Genomic DNA, 25675 nt, shown 5'->3' with positions numbered 1-25675 from the left:
GTTCTCCATTCACAGGAAGATTTAAACCCCCCGAAGACAACAGTGTTCATTCTGGATCATCATCACTCAAGGTGGTTGGTTAATGGGATAAATAATAATGGGTAGGGCTTATCAAATCTTAACTAGACAAAGTTTGGAATCTGAAAACAGAGGGACCATGGTACACAGAAAAGTAGCTTCATCAACAATATTTATCTTTACTTAATTAAGAAACATTCTTTTGAATTATGCAAGGATTTAAGGCTGGCTCAGTCACCAATAGGCATTTAATCCTCTGAATCCTCTCACAGAATCTATTATATGAGTGATTATGACCCAGAATTTATGCTTGTTATTGGCTCTAATTGCTGAGTTTAAATGTTCTTGCTGAGATTTATTGTAGCCTAACTTTTAAAGGATTTAAGGCTTAATGAATGAATGCACAGCTGTCTCAGAGACATTAAAAAAAAAATTCTATGGAGTTGCTATATGTAAAAGACAGTGCTTACTTTTATCTCATTATCTCAATCTGCAAAATATCTCTTTGTACCCCATTTTAGGGAGATGGTAACTAAGGCTGAGTGGGTAAGTCACAACTAGGACTCAAACCTCAGTTTCTTTGATGGCAAAATTCATGGCCTCCCATTATACTATACTCTTCCAGCTCTACCGTAAGTCTCCACATTGAAGTTAACAAATGCACAAAAACAACTCTGCTACAGCCTCATCAATCTTCTACATCAATCTGGTCGGCTGCACCAGATACCTGGGACGAGTTCAGGGCAGGGGGAGGACAGGGTGAGCACTATGATCTGCTCCGGTCTGTGGCCATCACATGTCTTCCCGGTAAACACAGGGAAGCCAGTCAACACCAGTATTCAGAGAATCACAGCCTTCTTTCTGCAGCCTGCAGACACCATGCAGAATCCATGCGCACAGACCAGCCAGCCCAGCGGGCCTGCTGCTCTCGACGAGAGCAGTGCAGCTTTGGGAGGAAGACCTTTGGTGTTCAGTGGTTTGTGGACAGGCTGAAGCTCTTAAGGAAGAGGTTTCGAGCTTCTTCATTCCAACTGCAGTATTCCTCTTAACTGATTTCCTCCCTTCTATCAGTTACGGGAGAGGGCTCTCTCTGCCCCCTTTTGCCACTTTTTGTTTGTTCGTTGTCCTACAGTCACCCAGGGTGGATCTCAGACTGATGTGAAGAGAGAAGACTTTTAGAAGATGGCTACAATAGAGAGTTGTGAACTCCTGAGAGCACAGACAGGTACTTATGGTATAAGCCCACCCTCCGACCCCGGGCTGCCATGGTGGTGCTCACGTGCAGCAATGTCACCGGGCCTTCTGTAAGATGCCTGCTGGTGACAGGTACTGGTGGTGACAGACACCGGTGGATGGGAGCAGGGAGAAGAGCTCCTGGACACTCTGGTATATGCCAGCGAAGGCCACTTCGTTTTCTGGGTAAGCCTTACATGCCAGGTTCTGTGTTATGAATCTTAAATGTATTCTCTTATTTAATTCTCACAGCAGCCCTCAGAGACAGGTTCTATTTTTATACCTTGTGAAAGATGGGCAAACTCTAAGGGGTGAAGGGAGCGGAGAGGACACAGCTATAACCAGCACACATTTAATTTCTCAAAAATAGCTTTTGCTGGGTGATTTACATATATTTAACTCCCGTAAAAATCATACAAGGGAGATTAGTATATAAATCATTCTCCAGAGAATGGATTGAGTTCATTGAGACAAAAGTGTTTATATAATAAATAACCGGCCCAGAATTCAAAACAGGTCCTTCTCACTCCAAAACCCATGCTTTTTCTACTGCACCATACTGCCTCCCTTGTACACTCTGGCTCGCCTACACAAATGGGAATCTTTTATAATCAAGTAAGTAGATGATCTTGTGGTGAGATTCCGGCAATCCTAAGACTGAAGATGGCCTGCCTCAAACGTATCGAACTGAAAATCAGTTGGATCAAACCCCATCCTTCATCCAGGTAAGTGGTAAACATACAGGATAATTCTCTTCTTGAACAACATTCAAAATCGTGTGCTTGCTGTTTTTTACACCATCAAAGACATAGAGTGCAATAAATATGTTCTGCATGTTTATTCTATATGTGTATAGAAGAATTGGAAGTCCCTCGAAGGATTAAGTTAATTTTTAAAAGCAAATGTTATCTCTCTTATTAGATGTATCACATCTTCCTGTTCGAGAGCTGCCAGGATATGGTTATAGTTAAATGATTAATATTGAAAAGAACCAAAACTCTGTGCTAATTCTGTAAGAGATGAAAGGACATGTGAAAGGTGGTCCCTAACTTTTAAGGAGTTGATAATCTACCTGGGAGTTTCCATCTTGACATCCCCCCGTTTTCCTTGAATTCTAACCCCACCACCCCTGACTCTCCAGTCCAATCAGACACAATTCCACCACAGGGCAGATTACTGTCCACAACAAGAATGCTACCTCAAGGTTAGTACATGTTATATCAAACTTTTTCTTTGAAAAATATAGAAAATCAAAATAAAAGACAATTATTTTGCTTACCCATGTTTAATTATCTATCAGGGTTCCTACAAATCTGAAAAGGCTATTAATGGATGTATCTGTCCGTATCTCCCACACATGGGTATTTTAGTATCTGGCTCAGTTATGCTTTCTGGCACACACCTCTTCTGAACTTTATTATCTTGTTATTTTCTGATCACCATTTCATTTTGCATAGAATGCTTCAAATTCTTACCTGACGTGCTAAGATACTAGCCATCTCTCTTACTTCTTAAAGTTTCTAACAAGGGCAAGTTCTACCAGGCATGCTTTTAAACTCTTACCATGTGAACTGCTGATGACATTTACTATTTTTCTACCAACGTAAACAGTGTGGTCCTGGTTAAAATGCTTAGCATGACTAGTATCTAAATTACATCAGCAATTTCTTTTAGTTGACCAAAGGGAGAGAGTTTCACATGAATCAGATAAAACATCTCCTGTGGTTTTAAGGCTTCAAATAAAAAATTAACTGTATTAGCCACTAGAGGGAGCAGAGAAAGTGCAGGTTCAGCTACCAAATGGCTGAGAGCATGAGGGAAGTTCCCCAGAGAGAAGAGCAGTTATAGTCTTTGGAACTGAATCTTTTCATAGGATGATATTATTTTCAGAGTCCTGGAATGCACTACTTGACCCTGCTTATATGAATTGACCAAAAAAAATATGAATGTACAGGCAACTAGTTACATATTAAATTCTCTTTCTAGGATCTTTTGAAAATTTTCTAGGTGAACATTTGGTTTTCAGGCATGGCCAATTACTAGAGCCAGCAGTACACTTAGGGCTCATTTTCTGACGCATCAGCTGATTCATATCACTTACCAGCAGAACAGGCAAGTGCAATGGGCTGTCTGCATCTCCCCCAAATTCATATGTTGAAGCTCTATCCCTCAATGTGATGGTATTAAGAGATGGAGCCATCAAAACGTAATTAGGTTAAGATGAGGTCACGATGGTGGAGTGCCCATGAGATTAGTGCCCTTATTAGAGGAAGGAACACAAGAGTTTTCTCGCACATGAGTGCATGTGCGCACGTTCTCGTTCTCTCCTCTCTCTCTCTCTGCCATGTGAGAGTATAACAATGTAGCCATCTGTAAGCCAGAAAGAGGGCACCAGAACCTCACCAAACTGGCACCCTGAGGTCAGACTTCTCTGTCTGGAACTGTGGGAAATAAATGTCTATTATCCACACCACCCAGTCTATGGTATTTTGTTGCAGTCTGAACTAAGCAAGGAAGCAACCTAAAACTTTGCTGCCTTGAGGAAAATTTAATAACTGTATATTAAGCACCTACTATGTGCAACACACCATATCTTATGGTGCAGAGGATACCAAGAGCAATAATACCTGGTTATAATATGAAAGACGGACAGAAGTAGGGAGTTACACACTGAGGAGACAATGACGCTCTAAGTGTTAGAGTATGTGAGAGAAGGTACTGGCACACTAAGGACCATGGGCCAAATCCAGCCCATGTCTGTCTTTGTAGACCAAGTTTTATTGAAACACAGCCATGCTCATTCATTTATGTGTTGTCTACGGCTGCTTCCTAGCTACAGTGATATACTGAAACAGTTGTAACAGAGATTGTATAGCCTGCAAAGCTTGAAACATTTACTATTTGGCCCTTCACAGAAAAAGTCTGTCAATTCCTGGCCAGGAAAGGATAAGAAAGGTTTGAATTAGGGACATGCTTATGGGAGGGAACAGAAAGTAGAGAAACAAATTGTTAGGGTATATAGCACGTCTGGGATAAAAAATTCCCATAGTCCATGATATGTTCTGCCTGTATAACCAAAAGAATTTGAAATCTGAAAGGTATCTGGCATAAAATATGCTTGGTTATTAATGTTCTAATTATAAAAACTGAGCAAAAGACATGTAAATGCATTTTTTTGTCCTTACCTCCAACAAAAGATCAATTAGCGGAGTCTGCTTGCTGGCAGGAGTAAGACAGAGATTGTCTATTATTAAGACCCGCATGAAGTCAAAAACAAACTTTTTAGCTGGGTGATTGGTCAGATACGTCTTCGTGCCCACATTGCAGTACTCTGACTGGCTTCTGTTCATCCCTGTGTCTGCTGCAAAGGCTTTAAATTCTTCTGCTGGAGATCCAACTTCATCATCAAGATCAGTCACCTGGTAAAATCAAGTGGAAATACACACGAGTCATATTTGATTTTATGTGATATTTTCACTTCCATGTTTCCTAAAATCCAAATTATAGCAGCAAGAGTACTTTCCTTCAATATTTACCTCCTACTAGGCTATTCAATACATTACTTCACTGCTTATTTGACTATCACTTCAAGGTAGTAACCGGGAACCAGATGTATGTGTACTTAACCCATGCTCTTTCTAATATTAAAGTGACCAGCCACTACCCGTGTATCTGTTTTATGTTGAATTTTATCTCTACTATGGATAACTGCACTTAAAATAATTGAAATGATGAGAATGACTATATTTGCATATTGAAATATACCTATGGAGAAGTCAATGTCACAGAATTTCAAATTAAGATCTGGCCCAAGGGTGGCATCTAAGAGCTGATCTATTTTTGCAAATTAAAAAACAAAACAAAAAAACAGATAAATAAACAAAACAACAACATAACCAAAGCCAGTTTGGAGCCAAGTGAGAAAAAAAAAAAAAGAGGACCAAAAGACAGATGATAAGCTGCTGACAAGGAAAAGACATTGAGATAATACTAAAGGTCTGTTTTTACCAAAACAAGAGGATTTTAAAATTACAAACAAGCCAGGGTATTAAGATCATGTGTTTTACTTGTCTTTCTTCCTAAAATCCCCTACAGTTTTATAATGAATGTTTCTACCTTTACACATGAAGAAAGGGTAGTAGGAAGAAGGTAGTTTACTCCAGGTCCCAGAATAAGTGGTAGAATTAAGAGAAAACATGAAATTCTGAAGTATAGGGAATACTGTCTTTAGGGCTTTGTTTTAAAGGACAAAAGAAGTACCTGTACTACCTATGATTATATTCTAATAATTTGTTATTACTACAGAATATAAAAAATAAAAGTTGAATGAAAAGACAAACACAGATTTCATTTTTGTATAAAAACAGTCAATCCTATAATTAATTTGTAAAGACTAAATCCAGGAGATGCTGAATTCCTGAGGTAAGGAAAGCAGAGGTTAAGTTCACTCTGACCGGAGTTCTGTAACTCGGCTACGACATTGCATGACACAGCTTTCAGCATGTAAAGCAAGAAATGGGTCCACAGTGACTCAGAGAGGGAAGTGATTAACCAGAGACTTACGAGAATATGTTAAATAAAACCAGAAGTAGAATTCACTGCTATTTTAGAGGAAAGCAGAAGGAGAGTGTGGGGAGCAGACACCAGAGAATAATGTAAGAGGTGAGGTAGAAAGTTAGGAAACTAACTTGGTCAGAAGCTGAAAAGACTGGCAGGAAAACCCTGCCAACCACTGGGGCAGACTAATCCCAGGTAGACGTTCCCCCCACCTTTCCTACCATCTCTGAGTAAGGACGGATATTGAAGGGGAAGACGGTGGCTGCTAATGCACACAGGAAGTCAGGGCTCATCCACATGGAGGCCAGGTCAGGAACATTGTGATATAAGTATCTAAAGAACTGCATCAGGGTCACGGGGTATTCCCGGAGCCAAGACCCCTCTTCTTCTGATTGCCAAGGCTGTCATGGGGACAAGAAAAGAAATAATACGTTAGAAAAACTGACACTGCTACAAATCACTTTAAAAAATCCATTACTCAACTTCTTTTCTAACACTGGACATGGTAATGGTTCACAATGCTTATGAACCACATTCACGAGCAAATATCTGTCAACACATCTAGAAATAAGCTATAACAGACACAGTAGTCCTAGAAACTGACAGGACATTTGTTCACTGGCATAGTCATAGCTCAGTAACTTGAGTCAGTGGTTTTGACTATTTATCATTATCAACATGAGAACAGTTGGTGCCAATAGTGGCTGTGTTATCCACAAAGCTGTCTTATCCTCCATCATGCTGCCATTATGTTAGGAGTAACACGAAAGATGGGGAAGTTACCTCACCTTTCTGAACCTCACACTGTCATATGTAAAATGACAACAACAATGCTTGGAGCCATTATGCAACCATGATATTATGATTTATAATACAAAATATATACTTGGGTCTTTGTCCCATCTCATTCTTGGCACAGAGCTACTAAAACCTTTGGAATGTCCTAAGTGAGAAAAGCCATGAAGGTGTCTTTTGTTAATTATAACAAACCCCTTGGGGTGTCTAGGTGGCTCAGTCTGTTGAGAGTCCGACTCTTAATTTTGGCTCAGGTCATGATCTCACAGTTGGTGGGATCGAGCCCCACAACAGGCTCTGCATTAACAGTGCAGAGCCTGCTTAAGGTTCCCTTTCTCCCTCTCTCTCTGCCCCTCCCCAGCTCGTGCATGCTCTCTCTCAAAATAAATAAATATTAAAAAAAAAAATCATAACAAACCCCTTTCAACCACATCTGAGTTAATGTTAATGATAAGATTTTTGGAAAGCCCCTAAAGATGGAGGCTTGGCAGGGAAACAACCACATGAATAGAGGACTGAAACTTTCATCGCTATACTAAAGCCCTGTACCCTCTAACTTCTAGGAAGGAGAGAGGGTGTGGAGATTGAGTTCAATCACTAATGGCCAATGGTTCAATCATGTCGATGTAATGAAGCCTGAATAAAAACCCTAAAGGACAGGGTCTGGAGAGCTTCTGGCTTGGTGAACACACAGAGGTGCTGGGAGAGCAGCAGGTAGAGAGGGCATGGGAGCTCTGTGCCCTTCTCCACACCCTACTCTCTGCAGCTCCTCCATTGGCTGTTCCTGAGGCACATCCTTGTATAATAAACTGGCAATCAGTTTTTCTAACTGGCAATCTAGTAAGATGTTTTCCCAAGTCGTGGGAACCTCCAATTTACAGCCAATAGAGCAGAAGCACAGGTAACAACATGGACTTGTGACTGGCACCTGACGTGGTGGCGGGGGGCAGTTGTGTGGGACCGAGCCCTTAACCTGTGGGATCTGATGCTGTCTCCAGGTAGACCGCGTCAGAACTGAACTAAGCTGTGGGACATGCAGCTAGCGTGGCAAAACCCACCACACAGTCGGTGACCAGAAGTGTCAGATGCGAAGAAGTGAGGTAGCAGAATATTGAGAGTAGAGGAGACACACAGGAGTGTGTTTTTCCTTCGGAGCAATACAACAACAATAACGATGATGATAAAAAGGGAAAAAGGATATATGGGAACAATACCTATCTTTTGCTAGTTGCCCAGAGAGTGACTTTTTTAACTTAGATTTTTGTATTTGTTTATAAAAAGGAACTAAAACAAGAGCCCCAAGCATTCTAAATTAATACAATAGTAATGTTCTTTTCTAAGATGACATAAGAATAGTTTTGACTAAAATTAGGTTTGTCGGTACGTGTGATCCAAAGAGAGCTAGCTAGTAATTCCTCTTACAATGTGATCTTAAATTGTGTAAACAAATTAAGTCGTTACTCACAGTGTTCCTATAAAAGAAACAGGAACATACATCTTGTCACTTACTCTTTCAATCTTTCATATCCAAGTTAGAAATAAATAGAACAAAAACGAATACAAAATAAAACCAGTGCTGACATTTTTAACCTTTAAATGAAGGTGATTTTCAAAGTTCAAGTAACATATTATTGCAATGACATATACTATTAATGTATATTTGTTATATATACATACATATATGTTAGAATATATATAACACTAATAATATCCATGAACACTGACAAAACACTATGTACCAGGCACTCTTTTTTATCAGTGCTTTGTGTATATATTAACGCCTCATGAAATCCTCACAGCAATCATAACAGGTAAGTTCTGTTATCACCAGCATTTTATACATGAGGAACCTGAGGCACATAGAGGTTAGCATGTCTTAAGTACCAAGTATGGGATTTGAACCCAGACAGGGCTCCAGAGATCACGGTCTAATCAACTGCACAGTGAGTCTCTACAGTAGAGATAACTAAAAGGAGAGACTGTGTAATAAATAAACAGCCATGTTATCTTAGGATTCCCCTATTGATAAAAATGTATCACAGGCAGGAGGAACGACCAACAGGTTTAAGTATCTCTGTAAACTTACTGAATTCAGCATGCTTCGGAGCATCCCCAATAATAAAAAAGCAGCTTCTGTGCACACGTTATGGATAGAGGAGACCACAGTTCCACTTGAGGCAGGAACTCCAAAGATAAATGTCCAAATAGAATCTAAATCAAACTGTAGAGGTCAAAATGAATGAAGATTAGCCACTGTCCATTGTTTTCAGCTAGAGACCCTCACAAGTTCTAATATTCTAAAACTTCTTTGAGACTGATTAGTTTTTTTCAAGGTGAGCAATGATGGAGAGGGATAGAGATGTAGCACTCCTCCCTCCTCTAAATTTTAAAAGTTTGTAAATTTTTACATTTATAAAGAGTGAATACTATGTATCATTCTGGCTTCTGTACCCATGTTAATAGAAAACAATATTTTCTATTTTTTTTCCTCCAATGAAAACAAACAGAAAGAAAACACATGCTAATTAGCTAGGAGATGACATTATACCACTAATGATTTTAAGCAGGATCTTTAAAAAAAAAAAAAGCACACAGAACTCCCCCCCTCCCTCTTTTGGCAATGTTCTAATTCACATACAGGTAATATTTCACAAAATAAAAATCAGTTTAGGAGACTTATTCATAGAGTTTTATATAATACTTCATGACTATGGTGTCATGCTTATTTTGAAAAATTACATAACCAACCGAACTCTGTTAAGCCCGAATCCATATTCTGACTTAATATAAGGGTACACACTTTCTTTTTGTTTAAAAGGTTTTGTCAATTACTAGAATCATTTGATTTAGCACTTGGAGTTATGACAGAAGTACAGTTGAGTTTAAAACTAAATTCCCAAGTCTTTGCAGTACCACAAACCAAAGCTACACAACAGTCCACAACAGTCTTCAGTTAGGATTTAAGTAAAGTCTCAGTGTTTTCCTATTGTGGATGTTATCTATCATTAGGAAATTAAAAATATTTTTGTAATCAGAATTTGCACTAAGAATCCTATCCAGTAAACTCACGGCACATAAACTGCTCTCTTTATTTTTAATTCTATAGAAATGACATTATACTTCTAGATAACATCACAGAACTTGAATTCTTCAGATCTCCATTTAAAATACCATCCAAAGTCTTTATGCATATGGAATCATAGAGAGTAATCATTTAAAAAAAAAAAAAAAAGACCACAGAGGGAAAAAAGGACTTCTTTTTGCTAAAGTTTTCTATGGTAGCTTCATATTTTTCTGTCCCAAACCAAATCCTACATGTGAGAAAGGAATGGAATCCCTTTGGTTTTATTGTGAGCAGCCCATCATCACCCTGTGGGGGTTTTGCGGCACGTATAATCACACTTCCACCTTACTAGATAATTCCTACCTGGCAACCCTGCTTACACCGGCTGCTGATGACAGGCACACTGACCTGCAGGTTCTCAGGCAGCTCACTAACTGGCTGCTGCAGAAACAGTGCCATGAGGAGAAAGTAGAGAGCAGGGACATTAGTGTGTTTAGGAAGGAAGGACTGAAGAACTGGGAAACCAGGAAAATGACAAGCATCACGGTTAATCTCCCTGACCGTCGATCGCCCGCCAGCACTCCTGCCCACGTTGAATCCTAAGAGGAGAGGAAAGGTAACAGTAAGTACAGTAATCAGTAATCGACTGCCGTGCTATATTAACAAAGAAAGGAGTAATTCAGTATATGTGACATTTCTATCCAGAGTATTCATGCTAATAAAGGCAATTAACTACTCCACTGTTGAATTCACCTTCCAGTTACAAGTTGACTTTACTATCTCTGATTTCAGCAAGCCTGTCTATTAGAACACAGGTCTTGAAAAATAGCTGAGACAATCGGATACAAGAGAGAATATAAATTCCACTCATTAAAAGAAGGACCTCAAACGAGCTCTAACATTTCCCTAAGAAGAAAGTAAAATTCAAAATAGAGTCAAAGTTAGGATGCTACAAAAATGTACCTTAAAAAACTAAAACTGCTATATTTAGCATATAATTATAATGAACTATATTCAGTTAATATAGGTCATTTGTCCTGAAGATCATATTAACCTAGTTAACTTTAAGTCATCTACAAGTTTTGAGACAAGACAGAATAAATAAGCAAACTGATCTGTAATTCCGTTCGGAAGTTCCCCAGCACTCCTGGACTGTGGCTGTCTATGCAGAATTCTTCCCAGAAACACAGCTCTACCAGGACGGGGTCAGGGCTTGCGGACGTGGCTTACGCAGCATCAGCCTTTCTAGCAATCTTGCCCCCTCCATAACATAACTCATCAGGACACAACTCCAATAGTTAGTTCTTCTCCCTCCCCAAATCTAGCACAGTGCTCCGAACAGAGTAAACGTTGGTCAGAGTTTCAGTGTAAAACTTATATGAAGGGCAACCAAGAGATGAAGGATTGATTTCTACTCTGGAGCAATCTGTATTTCAAGTGAATATTCATTTTTTCCTTCCAATTTCTTTTTTCTAGGATGAAGTAAGCATGTAACTTGCTACTATTTAAGATAATAAAAGAGAAATTTGCATCCAGCTAGCTTTTTAATAATTTCATCCTAACCAACTGCTTCATGTGTTGTGAATTAATCTTCTGATGTTTGTCTAATTAAAAAATTGTATAGCAATTTACCGACCTCTTTCCCATATCATCTCATTTCTCACACACAATGAACATGTGAGTCAGAGATTACTATTATCCTTTCTATACGGAAAATATGCAATTTGTTCAAAATCACAAAGTTGAAGATTGCTGCTGCTAGGATTTGAGCTGATGTCTGTTTTAGAGCCTGTGAAGTTACACGGTGTCCCCTGGTCTTCTTAATGACACTGCTACATTTCTGAAAGACCTGGCCACTGGTGATTTTTGCCTATAGTGAATTCTCAATGAAATCACCAGTATAAAAAAGTCTTGAGCTTTAAGAAGTCAGAAGACATAAGGTGGTATTTTCTACATTAAATAGGAAAATAAATTTTGAATAAATTGCAGGTCCTAAATGAAAACCAATACCAACATTCATTTGCCTTTCTATTTTTCCCTATAATTAATCTTAAGGAATACTTAACATGTTATTAACAATTAAACATTAATTTAGATTCAAATTACAGCTATGTGGAAGGTATTTTTATAAAAAAAATTTGACAAAACTACCAAATGTGAATAAAACAAAGACATTAGGTTGCTCATCACATCAGACAGAAACAGAATCAAGCGATAGGACACATATCTGTAATACATACACCTATATGTGTGTGATCACACAAGTATTCAGGGAAAATTTAGTTAAATTGAACCAAATTTAAATTACACTTAAGTTCCTAGATTTCGCTCTGAGAACGAGAAGAGCATATGCAATTTGTAAGCAGGTATAAAAGAAGACAAATTCCAAGGCATGAAGTCAGGCCAGATATAGAAAAGGCACCTTTTTCTGATACTACAGACAAAAGAACAGGACTAACACTTAGAAGACGGTTACTCAGACACCAATACTGTCTGACTCAGGAACCTTATGCATGTAACAGTCTTACTTTCCTAATTAGAGAAATTATTCCTTAAGTTTTACTTACTAGCTTTATTTCATATGAAGTATAACAAATCCATAAAATATATACCTGACTCCATAATCATGAAGCTCAAAAGAGATGAGACATGTTAAAGAATTCTGTAAAGCACAATGTGCTATATAAACCTCAGGTGTTACTACTGTGGTTTTTGGCCTTCAGTGGGAAGTGGTGCTCTCTGTTAGTGTTTGAAATTCTCATACTCCACAGAACTCACATTCTGCTGTGCCTTCCATTGCTTGCTCTCTTAGTAGCTATCATTAAGGTCAACAAGTGCAGTGTCTTGCTACCAAACTGTTCCTAACAATAACATTTGTAGGCTATATCCCTCCCCTAGAGTCAATGTAAAATAGTCATTGTTTTTAAACCATGAAAGTGTCTATAATGATAATGTCGAATATATATTTCAAAGCCATCAATTTTCTCGAGCAATCATTTCACCGTAAATTCCTTTCTTCATTACAAAGTTTCTTAAGACATTTTCCAATGTGAAATAACAGTAAAATAATCTTATGTTGTAAACTCAGTCTTGTATCATTTTCTTTGACATATGAATCAGATGCAGGCATCACTTAGGTATTGATGCTTTTACTTTTTTTTTTACAGATAAATCGCATATTCAATTTGGATCCCTAATTTTCCCACCTGATAAGGGTAAACAGGTATTTTTTATGCTTATTCCAGAATATAACTATATATGATTTTAAAATGTAATATTATAAAGACAAATATATTTTAAAATATATATTTCAAGAATTTAAAAAATACTTTATGAATTGAATGACTGGTTTTCAATAAAAACATTATTTTAAATACATATTTTCTAAAATGAGAACACTAATATGAATAGAAATATAGCTGCTCAAATGAATCTAACATAGGAAAATGTAATTTTCTAATATTACGTACATGCTCAGTCCCACATTGAAAATAGCACAGAACTAGCAAGCAGAGAATAAGGAAACTTGGCTGAAACCTCGAGCTAATTAAATCTTTGAGAGGCAATATCATAAAACGGTTAAAAGCATGGGCTTTTGATCTAATCGACCTGGATACAAATGTTGACACTTAGCTGACAAGTGACTTCATACCTATGCTTGGTTTTCTCATAAGTAAAATGGCTATGATAGTATTTATACCTCACAGGACGACCGTGAAAATGAAAATGTTTAGTAACTGGCACAGAACAAGCACTCAAAATACTGATTATTATTAACTGAGTTTGGATGATTTGCTAATTACTTACTTATACATAAGAAAGGGAAGTATACAACAAAAAGATGATAAGGAATTCCCTTGAGTTTTCACATCTTGAATATCCTGTCTAACTTCAGCTTGATTTGCACTTAAAAATGCAAAATTTGAAACTTTCTAAGCTGTTCATTCATTCATTCAAATTCATGACTCTTAATGGCTGTCAGATGAACTGAGGACTGTAAGCTTTCACAAGATTTAAAAATAAAGTACAACAGCTTATCTTATAGCAGCTGATGGTAAAAGTCCCATACCTAATACAGTTCCGATCTTATTAGTTAAGACAGAATCTGTCTGTTCCAGCCACCCTCCACCGCTGAGTCCTTCCTTAAACTTGATGAGAATGGACTGATTACTCAGCAGCACGACAAGAATCCTCATGGCTGCTGTAACTGTGGTGGAGTGCAAGTGTTCTTCCATGAACATCATAATCCAGTCGAAGCCCAGTGTCCTAACCAGTTCTTCACAAGCTCTGTGTAAAGGTAGATAATTAAGAAGAAGAAAAAAACAGAACATTAATTTCAAGTGTTAGGATTTCTAATTTAAAAACATACATAAGTAAGACTAGGTTTTGTTCTCAAGATACTATAAATTGCAAAGTTCAAAAGATCTATTAAAAGTAGCAATTCTTGCTATTGTCTACTATGAATTAACTAGTGATAACCACTGGTACCATCAATTCTAAAAAGATCTTACTTACTGCAAATTAATGCTTGTCTTTTCTTTAGATGTATAAACTAGTTTTAGCAAGATATCTAGAAGTCTGTTCCTCAAAAGTATAAGATTAGCAGATACAAGACCTCCAAAGTCTTCTTCAGTTCCTACAATGAAAATATATACATTAAATTGCCTTAGTAGATAAACCAGTATAAAATATATAACACTGTTCTAAGAAATCTCACCGAAAATTACACCTTTTAGAAAACATTTTCTCCAAAAATAAACTTTTAAAAAAAATTTTAAAGGGAGGCTCAGTTGGTTAAGTGTCTGACTTTGGCTCAGGTCATGATCTCGCAGTTTGTGGGTTCAAGCCCCATGTCATGCTCTGTGCTGACAGCTCAGAGCCTGGAGCCTGCTTTGGATTCTGTGTCTCCCCCTCTCTCCGCCCCTCCCCCACGTGCATACTGTCTTTTTTTCTCTCTCTCAAAAAAAAAAAAAAAAAAAAAAAAAGAAAACATTTTCTCTAGGAGTACTTTAGAATCCTGAAAATTGTTCATTTATATTTGACATTATCTAAACAAGTAATAAAAGACTGTAAATCTTTTCTTACATTAATATTTCTCCACCACCACCAACAGAGGGGAAATTAGTCACGTGAATAAAAACAACAATCCAAATCCTTAATTTCCAGTTTCATTTTGAAGGATATATATAGTTAAATTTACCAAATTTAAAAATGAAAAATAGGAAGCATAAACTATTCAGTAACTGTAATAAAGGAGACTTTGAATTAAATAGCACAGAAGAGAGGCAAAGGCACACAAGTGTACAAGAGAAACTGGAAAAGCAAGGGAGGGAGACAGAAAGCTTATGGTTCTCAAAGGCATGGTGCGGACTTCTGGGCCCAGCCTGGACACTGATGGGCTATGGGCTGGTAAATCACAGTCCCCAGGCCTTCCTTTATTCCAGAATTGAAGTTCTGGCTACATTAGTTGTATGCTTTTACTTGTTTGGGCAAGAGACACTTTTTGCCTTTAAACATTACCTTTTAAAATGCTAATTTTGTGCCTTAAACATTGGTAAGGATGCCTCAAGCTTACCTAGGGGAATTCAAGATTCCCTTCCCTTCTAAGAGGGAAGACTGGTATTTGATAAATTGCTTTGTTGAAAACATACCATACAACCTAAATTGAGATAAGAATCACTTCCTTTCAATTATTTCCTTTTCAATTACTTCTTTTCAGGAAAATGGTGATCCAACAGAAATGAAAAATTCTCCTTAGATTTATATCTAGTTTTCTGTCAGTTTTGCTTCTCTTAATTTTCAAATACAGTTTAAAACAATAAACTCTGAACTTCCAGCTTAAGTTGTTTCCACTCCGACTGATGCTTTCTTCCACAGTGCACTACCCTTTTATGCTATTTTATTCTGCACTGATTATTATATTGCTCTTCAGCATTATTCAAACCATTTTATTTTTTGTAGGTGTATCCTGAATGCTATATAAACTACTTCAAAGAAAAAACTATGGTTTTATTTGGAACATTACATTATAGTTAATGTAATCTTCAGTTCATATCAAATAAACAATGTCATATACTAACAAGACCAACAGTGTGCTTCTGACTTTCTCTATTATTTCAAATGGCAATGAAGTGATGAGAATACTAATGAACTTGGCGCATCAACAGAAAAATTTGCTAATTTATACATCCCCACTACTGTACTCTTCTCAAAGGAAATTTTACACTAGTTGTGCTAATTGAATTCAACAACTAGCAAGAAATATGGAGACTAGAGAAATATTTGTCTCACATCTTTTTATACTTGAAACAAGTGTTATATATTTCCAAAGATTTTTAAAGTACTTTCAATAATATCTGTTTACTTGGTTTATATTAATTCAGAGCTAAGATATAATCTGTGCATATGAAAGAAAAATGTAGTGGTTAAAAAAAGCTTACAATGTTGGTCTGGATTGCCTGGGTTCAAATGGAAGTAGTATGATCTCAGGTAAATGTCTTTTACTCATCTTTCTAGGCCTCAGTTTCTCCCCTTGTAAAACTAGGAGAGCAATAATACCTATTTCATAGAATTGTTACAGGAATATAAAAAGCACTTAAATAGTACCTGGCAGACATTAAGCACTCAGTAAGTGTTATTCATTGATTTTATCTTATGCTTCTCATGCCCTGCTAATTCGCTTTACCAAAGAAACATCAACATTGTTCCAAATGAGGCAGTAGATGAGTGGTCATCAGCAGTCTTATGTTTTGTTAGCATTTGCAGCAAATCATTCAGCCTCTCAAATCTTAGTTTCTTTTTTGAAAAACATGATTACAACACTTCTCTTCTTATTCATGAAGCACTGCAGAGGCTGTGCGCCAGGAGGTATAGCCAACATGGAGGAGAACACCTTTGTGAGGCACTGACTCAACAGTATTTTTCTCCCCTGCCCAGGTGGATAGTGGCGTAAGGGAAGTCACTTATGTGATACGACTTTGGAACAATGTAACATTACAGGTAATAATGTAAGTAATGCTGACAAATATAAGATATTGTGAATTTAATTATAAGTCAACCTAAAAGGTTCTTCCGGAGTGCCTGGCTGCTCAGTGAGAAAAGCAAGTGACTGTGGTTCTTGGGGTTGTGAGTTTGAGCCCCACACCGGGTTAAGAGGTGACTTAAATTAACCTAAAAGTAAATAAAAATAAAAGGTTCTTTCAATGCTTTCCAAACAAATCTCCTATCCTAGAATATATAACAGGAAAAATACAGAACAAGGGGGGAAAACATGCACCACATGAAGAACATATATGAATAAAAAACATGCACCAAATTAAAAAAAAAAAAATGGTTGTCATGGACCCCAAATCCCGCAACTTACGAAACTACTTTCATTTTATATTTACATAAAAGATTCTGAGTAAAATGTTTTTTTCTAAGTGACTACTAAATCTTTAACAGGAAGACAAAAATAATAGTTATACACATATAATTCACACTAGCAAGTGCCTGTGTTTCTAAAGAAATGTATATAAATTTTAAAAAGTCCATTAATGCTCAAAGATCACAGAGTTGAGGCTCCTAGGGAGCTCAGTCAGCTAAGAATCCAACTCTTGATTTCGGCTCAGGTCATGATCTCACATTTTGAGAGTTTGAGACCCGCATCCAGCTCTGTGCTGACAGCAAGGAGCCTGCTTGGGATCCTCTCTCCCCCTCTCACTCTGCCTTGTCCCCGCTCTCTCTCTCAAAATAAATAAATAAACTTAAAAAAAAAAAAAGTCACACAGAATAGAGTTTGCTATTTAAAGGAACACTGCTATGAATCCTCTAAGAATACGAAAGATTTAATTAATATATTCTATTTTTAAGTTTGTTTTTACAGTGATTTGACAACTCTGTATGTTATGCTATGCTCACAAGTGTACCTACCATCTGTCACCACACAACACTATTATAATACCACTGACTATATTCCCTTATGCTGTACCTTTCATCTCCGTGACTTTTCTTTTTTCACTGCTTTAAGACTGTGTTTTTAATTCATGTATAATTAACATCCAGTGTTGTATCAGTTTCAGGTGGACAATGACTCAACCGTTCTATACATTTCTCCATGCTTGTCAAGGTAAGTATGCTCTTTATCCCTGTTATTTCCCCATCTCCCCACCCACCTCCAGGGAAGATTTTAGTTTTAAAGTAAAATCCACACCCTATTAAATTCCATAGGTAATTTTGTACTTCTGCATATCGTACAGGCTTAAAGACAACTGCGAAAGACCAGAAAAAGCAATGTAAGGAGAAAAGTAATATAATAGCATCATATGTAATTCTAAATTGTGCCAGAAAACGGGGCGTGGTAATTACTTTTCAAGCCCCAGACTTAGCTCACCAGTATCAAGCTTCTCTTCATTGTTAATTTCCATAACTACAAATTTCTCACAAACTGCAAACGTTGGTAAAGTAGAAGAAATAAACTGGCCAAACCTTTAAATATAAGAAAAAAAGTTACAGATTTTAGATTTTTCTCTGCCTGAAAAAACCAAAAATATAAAGAAAGAAAACACAAAGAAATGAAAAAGTAGTACTCCTTGTTTTAAATAATCTCTTACAGACCTTTAGGTGATTGCATTTGGTTTACTTCCCCTAGGACCATCTCAATTAACATTACCTGTAACAATGTTTTAAAATAGGCAAAAATATATTCCCCCAGAAATATGAGTCCTTTAATGTACTAACCCTTTAATGCACTTTGAGAACCAAACAGTATGATCCAAATTAAAATGTCCTAAAAAAATAAAATAAATAAATAAATAAAGTCCTAACATTATCTATGTGGATCAACTGTAGCCTAGTAGACGAGAACCTGGGTTTTGGAAACACAGGTAATGTTAAAATCTTGGCTCTATCAGTTTTTAATCTTGTTACTTGAGGCAAGTAGCTTAACTTCTCTGGGTTTTAATTTCTTAATCTGTAAAGTAGAGAAAAATAAAAAACTTGATAGGTTTCAGAGATAATTTTAACAAAGTGATCATTAAGAGTTCCAGAATGGAACTATTTAAATCTAGATTTAAATAAATGTTGTTAAATGGCAATAAACAATTATCTCCAAAATAATTTTTAAACTCCAGTTTTAAATCTTTTGCCAAGTTACAAAAAAATGTCTTCAAGGTAAATGAATATCAAAGTGAGTGATTTACATGCTACACGAATCAGAGACTAGTCTACTGGGAATACTCTAATCAGTCACTCTGATTTTTGCCTGTGATACCTGGTTGATTACATGAAAACAGTCAAACTGAGTTTAAACAATTCTCTATTCGGAAAATACTTTGGTTAGACAGCTTTTTCCTTCCATTTTTGGCTAAGATGGGAATTACCAGGTGGTGAGTAAAACTATTCTACAGATAATCCATAAATATGCCTTAAGCCATTTCTCATTAGCAGCAAAATAATACATCATATAAATGGTTTGAAATATACAAAAATAAAATATCACCATCTGTCTGGGTGATAGAAAATAAATATATAAAAGAGATGACATGCCTGCTACAGGGTGTGTGTGTGTGTGTGCACATGCACATGTGCACACTTGTGCACATACACTTGAGAAGTAGTAGGGCTTAGGGAAGACGTACCAAAAATTCCTATACTGAACACTTTTATGTCCAGGACAAACTCTCACTGGGCTCTCCTACAGATTTTCTCATTCACTAATGACAACAACTGGTTTTACTTTATAAAGGCAAGGGAATATTTTTTGTGCTTACAAATATCTTGAATGTTAACATTATAGGTATCACACAGGCCTAAGAACCAATTTCGTCTCATTCATTTTAATCTCATTGGTACTTTTAGTTAATAAACAGACAGATGCAGAAGTTGTCACTACCTGAGCAGATCATTGCTGTTGGGAAAACCTTGTAGTAAGAAGCTCAGCACATTACTAATGGCAGCAATGGTAGGCTGGGATAAAGACATATCTCGAAGAGTCAGGAGCAACTTGGGGATTAGCTGGAATTCTCTCATTAATTTGGCATTCTTTGAAGCTTCACTATAAGAGAAAGAAGACTTCATATGGTCTGTGCTTATCATCTCTTCTATAATTGAAAAATAAACTACACAGATATTAACTAATACCTGGACTCAGTGAGCAGCTCAATAAAGTGTTCAAATAAGGAAAGATGAAGTTCATATGGTGCATGGAGCCAAACCTACAATAAAAAGAAAGAAGAGTGGTTGGTATATTTAGGGATAAGAAATATCCAAATGACTATCCAACAAACATAAATGCAGCACATAGAACTTATTTCACTTATATAACTAACTGACTATAACCACCTTATAAATTTTTATTTGGTGAAGCCCTATGAAACTGTTTGTACAGAAGACTTCTGGTTCTCTTCATAAAGGATTAATTCCTATGGAATTACCCTCCTAAATAACTGGAAAGGCAAGATCTATAGAAAGCTTATATGGAAATCAGTGACTGAATATTATTACTGAATACTGAACACAACATACGGAAAAGAATGAATACTGAATGCTGTGCATTGAAGACAAAGACTAAGTGACCGAAATCTCATGTGGGGTCCAAAATTGGAAATAACCACTGCAGAACTGTACACCAAACAATTCCTGGAACTTAACAAAGGTCTGAGACTAGTTTGCACTCCCACCAAAGAGTGGGTAGATTTCATAATACATGGGGAGTTAGGTAGAGGCCTTAGAAGTGAAAAACTGAGTATTCGTGCTAGACTAAAGGTAACTCTAGGGCCACCCTAACAAATCCTAATAGTGTGCATCAAAAAGATAACTACAATGCCAGAGCAAAGTTCAATACTTTTATAAGGGAAAACAACGAAGTCTAGCACTTAATGATGTAAAATACAGTATACAATAAAAAATTACCAAGTATGCAAAGAAAAAGGAAAATAGGACACATAAGTAGGAGAAAAATCAATTATTACATATAGCTCAGAAATGACAGATGTTAGATTATTAGGACTTTAAAAAAGCTATTAAAAATATGCTCCAAGGGCACCTGAGTGGTTCAGTCAGTTAAGCCTCTGACTCCTGATTTTGGCTCAGGTTGTGATCTTGTGGCTCATGGGTTCGTCAGACTCTGCACTGACAGTGTGGAGCCTGCTTGGGGTTCTCTTTCTCTCCCCAGCTCTCTGCCCCTCCCCCATTCCAGCTCACTCTCTCTCAGAATAAATAAACTTTAAAAAAAAAATAAATAAAAAAATAGGCTCCACATGCTAAAGAATGTCACCAAAAATCTGAATATGGGAAGGAGAAACACAAAAGAACCAAAGATGCAAAATGAATTTCTACAGATGAGAAGTAAAATATTTAAAATAAAAAATATACTGGATGGAACTAACAGCAGATTGGACACTGCAGAAAATAAATCAGTGAGCTTGAAGATACAACTCAAAATCGAGCATGAGAAAAAGAATGAAAAAGAAATTACTAGGTAGAGCTTTAGAGACTTGCAGGAAAATACCAAGTAATCTATCACATATGTAATTGGAGTCCAGAAAAGGTGGTGGGGAGGGCACAAGGAAAAATAGCTGGAAAAATAATGGCTAAAAAATTTTGAATTTGATAAAAATGACAAACTCACAGATCTAAAAGTCAACAGACTCCAAGCAGAAGAAATATAAAAAAAAAAAAAACAATGGAGTGACTGACATCTTTAAGGTATAAAAAGAATTTTGAACAGTTTACTAGAATTCTATTCTATGCAAAAATACCTTTCAAAAAAAGAAAAAAATAAAGACTTTTTTAGACGGAGAATTTAAGGCTAGTAGGCACTATGAAAAATGTTAAAGGAAGTTTTTCATTTAGAAGAATTATATAAGATGGAAATCTGGATCTATACAAAGGAAAAAATGCCATGAATATTATATATGTAAGTAATTATGTATAAAAGAATTTTTGAATGTCTTTAAAAGATAACTATTTAAGCAAAAATAATACAGAAAGTATTGTGGAGATCCATAAACATATAGAAGTAAAATGCTGGACAATAAGAGCACAAAGGACAGAAGGAGAGAAATGGAAGTGTATCTTTGCAAGGTTTCTACACTCTAGGTAAAGTGGTATAATATACTTTGAAGACAGACTGAATCATTATAGAGGTCTATTATAAATTCTAGAACAACCACTAAAAAAGAAAATGCCTATATTCTATCACCAGTACTTTACTTTTATCTGTCAAATGCTGTTTTAAAAATAGGATGAATTAAGTATTATAGATGATTATGGCTTGCAGTAATTAGGAATGCTATATGATGCCATAAAGTGTGCAAGGTAATTTAAAATGAAGCCAAAACTTGTCAAACAACTAAATTTCTGATGTTTGTATTATAAGATTTTAATCAGATACTTAAAACTAAAAGTAACCCATGATTTAAACATATCAGTTACCAGATGAAAACAAGCCGGGCTTCATTAGGTAGGTCTCCTTAGTACTACCAGAGTTCTCTCTGCATACCTTTACCTCTGTGCTTTCACAAGTTTTTAATCGTCTATTTATTTGCTTTTCTCTTCTAATGGACTAAATGCCTGGAGGCAAGGACTCTATCTTTTATTTTCACACCATTAGCACCTAACACAATGCCCGGCTCAAAGATGCTCAGTAGGTATTTTCTAAAAGAATGAGAGGTTTGTGTATTATAGTTTTAAATATCGGGTTGAGAAATGTATACTTTATTGTGTTGGAAGGGAAATCACTGTAAGTTTCTGAAGGAGTGATATGATTATGCCTCAGAAAGAATGAGGTCGAAAGATCTATGGACAGGCTGAGGAAAGGGGGAAAGAAGTGACAGTTATCCTAGTAGGTAAGAGGAGTTGATTAGGGCTTAGACTAGGATGTCAAAGTAGAAACAAAAGGGTCAACTACATGAAATACGGAAGTACAGTCTATAGGACTTAATTTCAGACTGTTTATAAACAGGAAAGAAGAAGAGGGATGATTTTTCAATTTCAAGCCTCAGTGACTAGGGACATGGTGGTATTATATTAATAGAAACAGAAGTTAGAAGGAAGAACTAATTTGGGGAAGGATGGTTAAGTTCAGTTTAGGTGTTCCTGGGACATAAAACGAAAATGTTGAGCAAGAGATCGGAACTAAGTGTGGAAATTAGATGTCAAGCTAGAGATTCAGATTCGGGGCTCAACTTTGTAGAAGATGGGATGGGGTAAGAACCTCAAAGGAAGAAAATGATAAAAAAGATAAAGACAGTGGACGATTTTATGTAAAATAATGAAAATTCCAGAGCCAGAAAATTATGGGGAAAGCAGTGAGAAAGACACAGGAGCCAGGACAGTGCTGCCTGAGGGCGAGCAAGAGAGCTGAGTGCTGTGAAAAGAGGGAGACCCTGCATCATTTGCTCTGGAGCTGTGGGTACTAAAGATGGAGTATGGGGCCAGGCTGCTAATACACTTCCAGATAACGTTTCAGGAAAGCAATTAGGGCACACAGCCTGTTTGTTAGGGATTTAAAATAACTGGCAAAGCAGAGCTTACAGTATTTATGAGGCAGAAGAGTTCCAGCCTAGACTTTACAGCTAGCACACATTAAGTACTAGGCACCACTGTGGGTGGCAGGGATATAGATGGAGACATGATCTCTCTACACATGAAGCCAACAGCTCCACAGGGGGTTTAAATAATAGTTCAATACTAAACTATTCTTTAATATTAAACTATGTGTTTAATACTAAAATAAATATTTAAAAGTTAACTCTATCAACATACAGAATAAGAAATGGATTCACTGACTATATATTACCAGTTAGTATTCATGTACATACTTCGAAATCACAGAGTAGATCCTGGAAGGCAGTTGAATTTGGAATAATGGAGGTCTCATGTCCACTATCAACAGTTCCCACCAAGGAAAACGTTAGATGGAGAATGTGGCTGTTGAGGAGGGAACGTTTCTTCTTAAGCAGCATTGCCAGCAACTAAAAGGAAGCAATACCAAATGCCCTTTGATCAGTCATCACAAACATACACACACACACACACACACAAACACACGTGGGAGACCTTTATGTAAAGCAATTCCTAAGACTTCTAAGCTGACTTCTATATTTTTATTATGACAATAGAACATTAGAGAAATCTGAAATGAAGGGTAATCCCATCACTATCATTAAAATATCTTTTACTTTTTCAATTCATATATATGTAAATTGTTGCCATCATATGCATACAATTTTTTCTCTTTTTCCCATAACGTTTTATTGAAAGGATTTTTCTTTTACAACATAGACTTCATGATTACAATTTTAAAACGGGTGAATGTGGGTGTTTGGATGGCTTAGTCGGTTAAGCGTCTTGACTTCGGCTCAGGTCAGATCTCACGGTTTGTGAGTTCGAGCCCCACATCAAGCTGTCTGTTGTCAGCACAGAGCCTGCTTCCGATCCTCTGTTCCTTCCACCCCACTGCCCTTCCCTGCTTGCACTCACTCTCTCAAAAATAAATAAACATTAAAAAAATTTTTTAAAAAAGGTTGAATGATAGGTTCTGGGATGGTTTTAGAATTATTAGTCATTCTCATACTGTTGGAACATTTAGATGGTTTGTATATTTTCATGGTAAAATATGCCACAACAATCATTTTGAAAGTTCTGCAAAATAAAACACTTACCAAAATAGTGTGATTAAATCTACAGTAAACAGTTTATTCACTACTAATGAACTACCGGCTACAAGTTAGAAAAGGCATTTGTACTTCACCTACACTAGAGGGATTTAATCTTGCTCCAAATACTTGTTTCTCTTCTGACAAATCACTTTCTGCCTAAACCTAGTAGATTGTGAATATATGAACACTGTATATATTTTAAATCCCACATGACTATTCAGGATTAGCAATGGCACAGATATTATACAGTGGCTCTCACATCCACTAGGTAAGTAAAGGGGGGGATAAAGACGACCAGGTGTGGAAGGGAGAGACAAGGAAAACAGGGAAATCTCTGGATCTATCACCCATCTGGCAGTCTCTAGAGCAGCTGGCAATATGACCCTATTTCATTCCACTCCTATTTCCATAGAGGAAAATAACTCCAAACTAGCAAATCTATGAAATACATCAAAGCTATACTGAGATAACACAGCCTAATTCAAGAGTTTAGGAAGTGAGATTTGGTGCAATAGGTTAAAAAGCTTGAGCCAAAATAAACAATTCATCTTCTCATTTGAAATACATTAGTTTTACTAAAAAGTACCGACTTTTAAAGTTTACTTGGATGAGATCATTCTTCCAGAGTTTGAAAAAAATATGTATAATGAAAATTGAGAAGATTTTTTTTTCAATGCCGAGTAAAGTGAAGGCAAAGCTCTATGGTTACAAACCTGGTAGCCCTTGATTCTTTCCATTTCTTTGCTGGCTAGTGGGTTACTCTTGACCACACAAACCAGAGCCTTGACTGCTGCATAGAGCCCTTCCACATCAGAAGCCATGGCCACCAGGCCCAGGATGGCTGCAGCTCCACCAATGTACTGCAAAGTAGTGGCAACAGGCTTAGGGACAAATGTTCTTACTCCTGATCAAAAGATAGTGAAGAATAATTAAATTCCCCATGTAAACAAGAACTGAATAAATCATCTTAAGAAGTATTTAATTTTAAATTATACTTAAAAGTAAATAAACACCTCTATCTTAAAACAAAAATTCTAAAAACAAATCCAAGGTAGGATGTGGAAGGTAATAAATGCGAATGTCTACACTCTCAGAGATGAGGTGGGAGTAAAGGAGTGAGTAGAGAAGGGCTGGGTTTGAGAGCAAGCCCAAAGGTTCCGAACGACTGTGTAGCTTTGGACACTATAAAGAAAAAGCACAGAGGCATTGGGAACACATTTCTGAGGTGAGTAAGAATGCTTTATTAGGTACTGCTGGGGAATAAACTTGGGGAGGGCAACAGCACTTTAACTCTGAACTGGGGAATGGGATGCGGATGTCATTCAGGCAAGGACCAAGTATTCCCAAGAGAAGCCAAGCCGGGCAC

General features: G+C 36.8%; 1 protein-coding gene across 14 annotated transcripts in view; it reads right to left on the bottom strand.

The window, feature by feature from the left end:
• The window catches only part of WDFY3 (WD repeat and FYVE domain containing 3), a 276232-nt gene that overhangs the window by 69104 nt on the left and 181453 nt on the right, over positions 1–25675 (bottom strand). For 10 of the 14 annotated variants that reach the window (XM_027059971.2, XM_027059983.2, XM_027059961.2 and 7 more), the window contains 11 exons: positions 25023–25213; positions 23470–23622; positions 19787–19860; positions 19539–19700; positions 18039–18133; positions 14183–14303; positions 13737–13954; positions 10031–10266; positions 8690–8824; positions 6021–6209; positions 4437–4670 (listed from right to left, as the gene is read on the bottom strand). In XM_027059971.2, coding sequence (XP_026915772.1) covers positions 4437–4670; positions 6021–6209; positions 8690–8824; positions 10031–10266; positions 13737–13954; positions 14183–14303; positions 18039–18133; positions 19539–19700; positions 19787–19860; positions 23470–23622; positions 25023–25213 — 1808 coding nt within the window. The remainder of the gene's footprint in view (positions 1–4436; positions 4671–6020; positions 6210–8689; positions 8825–10030; positions 10267–13736; positions 13955–14182; positions 14304–18038; positions 18134–19538; positions 19701–19786; positions 19861–23469; positions 23623–25022; positions 25214–25675) is intronic. The other 4 variants (XM_027059992.2, XM_027060036.2, XM_027060021.2 and 1 more) reach the window with 2 other exon arrangements.

Source organism: Acinonyx jubatus, chromosome B1 (genome assembly GCF_027475565.1).
Source record: "Acinonyx jubatus isolate Ajub_Pintada_27869175 chromosome B1, VMU_Ajub_asm_v1.0, whole genome shotgun sequence".
Taxonomy (NCBI): domain Eukaryota; kingdom Metazoa; phylum Chordata; class Mammalia; order Carnivora; family Felidae; genus Acinonyx; species Acinonyx jubatus.
This window is presented reverse-complemented; position numbering and strand designations above follow the sequence as displayed.